Source organism: Terrapene carolina, unplaced genomic scaffold (assembly GCF_002925995.2).
Source record: "Terrapene carolina triunguis isolate 2854851 unplaced genomic scaffold, T_m_triunguis-2.0 Scaffold34148, whole genome shotgun sequence".
Classification (NCBI taxonomy): domain Eukaryota; kingdom Metazoa; phylum Chordata; order Testudines; family Emydidae; genus Terrapene; species Terrapene triunguis.
In genome coordinates this window covers 1-6,539 of record NW_020698499.1, presented here as the reverse complement: position 1 = coordinate 6,539, position 6,539 = coordinate 1, and the positions used below count along the sequence as shown (strand labels likewise).

Genomic DNA, 6,539 nt, shown 5'->3' with positions numbered 1-6,539 from the left:
CCCAGCCCCCGCATCCCACCCCAGAGGGGCCGCATCCCAGCTCCGGGTGAGGGGTCCCCGTGTACCCAGCCCCCGCGTTCCTCCCCTCCCCCCCTCCTCCAAGGCTGCTTCAACAGCTGTAGCAAATACTGGGCTTGGTGACCTGAGGCTCCCCTTTGATGACCTTCTACCCAGAGCCTGGGGTTCCCCCCCATCTGAAAGATCAACTCCTAAAGCACAGCGCCCCCTAGGGCCAGCCCTGCCTGCCAGGGGAGAGCGCCCCCTGCTGAGACCTGGCCTTGCAGCACAGCGCCCACTAGTGTCACCCTGGGGCCAGCCCTGCCCCTGCAGCACAGCGCCTTCTAGTGCCAGCCCTGCCTGCCAGAGGAGAGCGCCCCCTGCTGAGACCCGGCCCTGCAGCACAGCGCCCTCTAGTGCCAGCCCTGCCTGCCAGAGGAGAGCGTCCCCTGCTGAGCCCTCCGCTTACCAGCAGCACGTGCTTAATGCCCAGCTCTGCCTTCCAGTCTTTCTTGAGGACGTTGACGCAGATCTCGCCGTTGGCGCCCACGTTGGGGTGGAAGATCTTGGTGAGGAAGTAGCCCTTGGGCGGCGCGGCCGGGAAATCCTTGCCCAGGATGAGCTTCATGCGGAAGACGCCCCCGGCATAGGGCGTCCCCTCTGCCAAGGGAGCAGAGCGGGTGAGAAGGGATCCACTCCCACGCACCAGCCCCCCACCTCCAGGGGATACATCCCCACCCCCAACTTGCCCCTGGGAGGGGACCGGCCCCAGAACAGCCCCATGAGGCTGGGGGCGCCGGACTGCAGGGGAAGATGACAGCAAGTCACGGCTGGGGAGGGACCTTAATGAATGGCCCCCGCGCCCCAGGAAGGCCCTATCTGTGCCTGGGGCAGGGTGTGTGCACGCCCTGAGGCCCCCCAGGCTCCCTACAGCACAGCGCCCCCACTGAGCCCCCAGCACAGCAGCCCCAGCGCCACACTGGGGTCAGAGCAGGAATCACGGCGCCCTCTTCAGGCAGAGGCCGACTCCTCCAGCCTCAGGCAGGAGCAGAACGATTAAACACAGTGGGGGAGTTGGCAGCTAGCAAGGGGGAGGCCCCAGAGGAAAGCCACGCCCCCTTGCAGTCACTAGCCACGCCCCCACGCAGCCAGCCACACCCCCATCTCACCGGGTCCTTCAATGGTGACCTGGACGTCTGTGATGTCCTCCTCGTTGGGGAAGACCTTGATGCCCTCCGGCGGGTCCGACGTCAGGGTGGAGACCTCCTTGTAGACCAGCCGGATTACGTGGGGCGGCAGGTTTTCCACGTTCGAGTTCTGCAGGAGAGAGGGACACAGGCGCGTCACAGACCAACTGATAACCTGCTCCGGGGGGGCCCCCCCACCCTCTGCCCACCCCCACCAGCGGGGCCCAGCAGTTACGCTCCGGCGGATGTGGCTGACGGACTCTAGAACCGCGCACGCCCGGAAAGCAGGGGCCAAGCGTGCCAGGGACGGGCACGGTGGGGCACTGGGGTCAGCATCAACAGAGGAGAGTGCCCCCTAATGAGCCCCCCAAGCTGCCCCCTTCTGGGCCCACAGCCTCCCCTCCCAGCGTTCTCACCACCTGGTCCAGGTTGGCTTTGAGCCCCGAGATCTCGCATCCCTAGATGGTAAGAAGTGCAGCGCAGACTTGAGCGTCTGAAATCGGCTCCGGTGCGGCCCCCTGCCCCAAGCTATCTTAGGGCCCCTCTAGGTCACCCATTAATTCAGCCCCCTGCCCCACTTGGTGCAAAAGGGAAGCACCGTTCACACCGAGTCACGGGACCGGGGAAGAGGCAGCGAGTGGCTCTGGTGAAGATGAAACCCAGAGAGAGAGATTAAAAGGAGAGGCTGCCCATCAGCTTCAGCCAGCCACTGATTCCCCCCCCCACCAATCCTGTCTTGGGATCTCCCCCCAAACCAGCGGGCACCGGCCGGGGATGCAGATTGGCTTTACCGAGGCTACTCAAGGGGCTGGTCCATGGGGATCAGCTGGAACCTGATGCCCAGGATTCATCCCCAGAAGTGACAGCAAATTTCCAAGAGAAAGACTCTCTAGGGGGGTTCAGTTCAGTTGGTCACACCCACACTATCACGCAGCAGCATCTTCCTGAGCCTGCAGGCATCCCCTCCCCCTGAAACCCGGTAGCAGCTAAATGTTGGCAGGCGGCCTTCAAAGATATTGACCAGCTAGAGACAGATACAAAGATGCGCCCCCCCCCTCCCCCGTACTAACAAGGATGAGGCCCCCACTGTGCTAGGGACACAGGACACTATATAAGATTTTTTTTTGGGTGGGGGGGAAGGCCCTGCTACTTGCATTCCTCAAGCGAGGCTCAGTTTTCAAAGGCCAAGCCAGGTTTCTGAAGATGCTGGGAGTGCTCAAGGGAGGTGGATTTTGGTTTCAGACCCTTCAAGATCTCTGCCGGGGTTATGGGATGCTTCGCAAGCCGGGACAAGCTTCAGGAGAGGCTACAACCAGCCCCAGAGCCACTGCAAATCCCATATCCGGGGGAAGGTGCGGATTTAGCCCCGGCAAACGGCTACCCCAGATCAGACGCAGCTTCACAGAAGAGACAGCAGGGTCTGCTGACCATGCACCCCAGGCCATGAGCCTCAGATCCAGCTGCCCTGGGAAATCTAAGGGTGCCCAGCTGGCCGTCCAGGTTCAGGGTCACTCCCTGAGGTCCTGGTTTTTTGGTACCTTGGAGGGAACACCGATTGAGACCCACTATCTCATGTCATGCCAGAGAGGACAGCCCAGCAGACATCAGATGGGGATGACTCGCAGGCACTCCTGGATTAGCACACGAGGGCCAGACACACACTACAGGCTCAGTGCCCCAGAGCAGCTCAAGGGGACCCCCGAGTACCTTCCCTGCCCCAATCTCAAACCAAGTCAGTTTTACACCCCCCCACCCCTTATGTCCCAGCCTGGGACATGGCATTGGCCTCCAAAGAGAGGAACTAAGAAGCCAGCAGCAAGAGCGCCCTGGGACAGGAGGCAGCAGATTGGTTAGAAGCTGCCTCCTCGACCCAGTCTCTAAAAGGTAAATACAAAGGCGCTACAAAGCCAGGAAGCTCCGGCTAAAGGAGGAGAGTGTGGTCAAGGCAGGCCAGGCCTGTAAACAGGACTTCCCTAAGGCAGATCCCCCCCAGGCCCACAATGCTCCGAAAGCCACCAGCCTGAATCCCTGGTTAACCCTGCAAAGCACAGACACCCCCGCGGGCGCTAGGCCCTGCTGCCGATAAAACACGGGGGGATCCCTTAAAGAGCTTTGCTCCGTGGTACATGGCAGGTGACTGAAAGGAGCCAGAGATGAAGCTACACAACCAATATGCAACCCAAGCCCTCCTCCAAGCCAGCCTGGGACTGTCCGCCCGGGCTGAGCCATTATTACCCGGCGCAGACAGTTCCTCACTGCGGTGCTGCACAGAGACATTTTAGAACGCACGCTGCATCTGCTCCGGGGGCTATGCCCAGGGAAGAAATGACGCGGCAGCCACCTCTACACCGTTTTAGTAACAGCAACTCTCCGTGGGCCAGTTTCACACCGGAGGCCTGTTTAAAATTAGGCCGCGGCTTTTCAAAAGTGGCTAGCCATTGGGAGGTGCCCGGTTCGAGCCCCCCCACCCTCGCAAAAAAGGGGCTCTTGGTTTTCCCGTGGGGAGGTAAAAGCAACATAAATCAGGCATCCAAAAACAACTACATGTTTTTGAGAAGTCCTGGCCTTTGCCGGCAACAAGATCTGGGGGGGTGAAACATAGGCTGAGGAAGAACTAAACGTTAATAAGCAGATGATCTGAAAAGCAGGAAATAAGCGCCCCCATGGAGGTGTAAGACCCTTCATACCTGCCCTAGAATCTGACAGCCCGACCCATGGCACATTCCAGCCAGCCACCAAAAACTTTTTCTACCAGGTATTCTTAAACCATGCAAGATCAGCATCAAAAACCACTAGCCCAGCCACAAGGCTAACTAGCCCAGTTTATAGTTGCCTCAAACCAACCAGCTGAGCTAGTAACTTCTGGGCCCTCAGCTTTTCCCGCCCCCCCTTAAACACCCATCATGAAAATAATTATAATTTTACACTCAAAAGTTACTAGGACAAGTCACCAGGATCATGCAAGGCCTGTATAAGAAAATCATCCATGCAGATCCCTCGCTGTCCAAAAAAACAGGGGTAAGTCTGGAAAGTCACTGGACTTGTGTAGAAGAAATTCATACATGCAGATCGCTTTTTGTCCAGTCCTTTCCAGGGATGAACCATCACCCGGCAGACAAGACACACAGAGATCCATACGTACCTGCCACGCGTTCAGATCCTCCTTACAAATAGCATGCAATACAGAGCTAAGCAAATTAGAACACCATTTCTTGTTCCCACAGCGGCACCCAACAGAGAAGATATTTTGAAAGGCCACGTGGTTGTCAGGTTACCCAGAGATTTAAAAAACTCTACAGAGCTTAGGAGCCGCTTTTAGTATGATCGATAATAAGGGAGGCAGCAAAAATTAGTCCCACCTCTGACGACTGTCAGACCCGATTAAATCTATATACTTTTTAAAAAGGCAGCCTTTATCGATAACCCATAAAAATATGCAGCCACCTTTCGCCTCCCTCTAATATTGGCACCAATTGTCACCTACATTTTTAAAAAGCAGCTGTTTAATAAACGAGGCACATGAAAAAAAATCAAGTCAACTTTCACCCCAAGTTTAGGGCCTATTGAAGTATTTCCTTTTAAATAAGCACCGGCTGCAGCTTTTAAAGAACCAGGTGCCGCAATCTCGCCCCATTAAATATCCTGTTTGTTCTATTCTTCCTAACACACCAAATGTACCCATTGGATCTTAAGCGAATTGTGGCCCGTTATTTCTAACCACAGCCATTGCTTTTGGCTAATGACTCCCTGAATGCAGTTGCCCCGCAAGGGTAGGCCCTTTATTTCAACCTTAAAGGGCTAATGGGACCCACCCAACTTCCATGCCTTGTGCACCCTACCCCAAATTGCAACCAGACCCTAGTAAAAACCCAACCAAACCTGCTGTTATTATCAATAATGGAGCTGCCTGCCCCATAAGCCCTTGCTAGCAGCCACCCCCCACAAAATGCGGCTCAACCACCTCCAAAAAATTGCTGCCCCGTAACCTGGTGGGTGCCTGGGGAAAGCAGAGATCAAGGGAGCAAGAACCACTCACCATGGCGGTGGGTCTGGCCTGAGGTTGGCAGAGACCAGGTGCCCCCTGCACAGGCAGGGCACCCCCTAAATCTGGGGGTTACCCCCCCAGCCCTATGGAGCTCACTTCACTTTGTAGGGTGGGGAGAGGCAGGGTCTCCTCTCAGGCCCCCCCCTCCCCACCTGTGCCAACCAGGCTCCCCCCTTTCCCTCTACCTGCCCCCCCCCCAATCTGGGCTGCCCCCTTGCAGGGATTCCCCCTCCTGGCTTCTCTCCAATCGCCTCCCACCCTCACTGGAGCTGGGCTAGTGCCCAGCAAGGGACTTTATAGCCTTTGGCCCGGGCCGACCACGCCCTTTCGAATCCCGGCCGCCCAATCAGGCCCGGTGGAACGGAGGGGTTTGAACCCCCCCTCCTGTCTTCCCCGGGAGGACGTTGACAACGAATGTCCGCGACGGGCAGGAGCGAATGGGAAAGGGGGAGAGGGGCGGGGCCAGCCACCCGATTGGCGGGATTTGAATATGAACGCGTGGAGGCGGCGGTTTGAGAGGCAGGAGGGAGGGGGGAAGAGGGAGCACAGGGTTGTTTACCCCTAACGGTCGCGGAGAAGGGCGGGACAGCGATTTGAAATGCCGGATTGACGGCCGCCAGAGCCAATAGGGGCGGAGAGGCTCGCACGGAAGGGGGAGGGCCGGACACGATCCACTTCCCACAAAGGGGCGCGACCTTTAAAAAAAAAAACTGAGGGGTCGGGACTTCCCTTTATTTTGCTGAAAATGGCAGCCCAAGCAGCCAATCAGAGCTAAAGGAGCAAACCCCCCCCCGTACATATCACAGCCTTATAAATATTCATATAATATGCAAATATAACATCAGCCAATCAGCTCATGGAATTGGGGCCATGGGCAGGAGGAGAATTAGGGTCACCCTAAATCAAAGGAATTACCACACCCCAGCACAGCCAGGCCTGGGGGCAGACCCCAGAGGGGAGGGGCCCTGTGACCCCTTCCCTGTCCCCCGAGCCACCCCAAAGGCTCAGTGTGTGTCATGAGCCCTATAGCGCTCCAGAGAGGGGGTGCCCAATGCCCCAGGGCGGCGCTGGGGGGCGTCCTTGCTCCCTTCTCTCAGCATAATAAAGCCAAAGGCCTGGTATTCGGGGTGCCCCATAAAACGCACTTGGGCCCCCCGGCCGGCAGCGCCATGGCCACATGGCCTGGCCACATCCCCCGCTGGGCGGATCCATCGGGCCGGGCCTGTGCAGAATTGCTGCTGTCCTGTGCCAGGCGGGGATCGTGGGTCCCCAGCCCCCACATCCTGCCCCAGAGGGGCCGCGTCCCAGCG

General features: G+C 57.9%; 1 protein-coding gene across 1 annotated transcript in view; it reads right to left on the bottom strand.

Annotated features, from left to right (window-relative positions):
* UBE2S (ubiquitin conjugating enzyme E2 S) overlaps positions 1-5,407 on the bottom strand; it is a 7,982-nt gene extending 2,575 nt beyond the window's left edge. Inside the window, exons 1-3 of the mRNA XM_026646149.2 lie at positions 5,221-5,407; positions 1,167-1,314; positions 467-657 (exon numbers count right to left, since the gene is read on the bottom strand). Of these exons, the coding sequence (XP_026501934.1) occupies positions 467-657; positions 1,167-1,314; positions 5,221-5,223 (342 nt within the window). The 5' untranslated portion in view covers positions 5,224-5,407. The remainder of the gene's footprint in view (positions 1-466; positions 658-1,166; positions 1,315-5,220) is intronic.
* Positions 5,408-6,539: the final 1,132 nt, after the last annotated feature.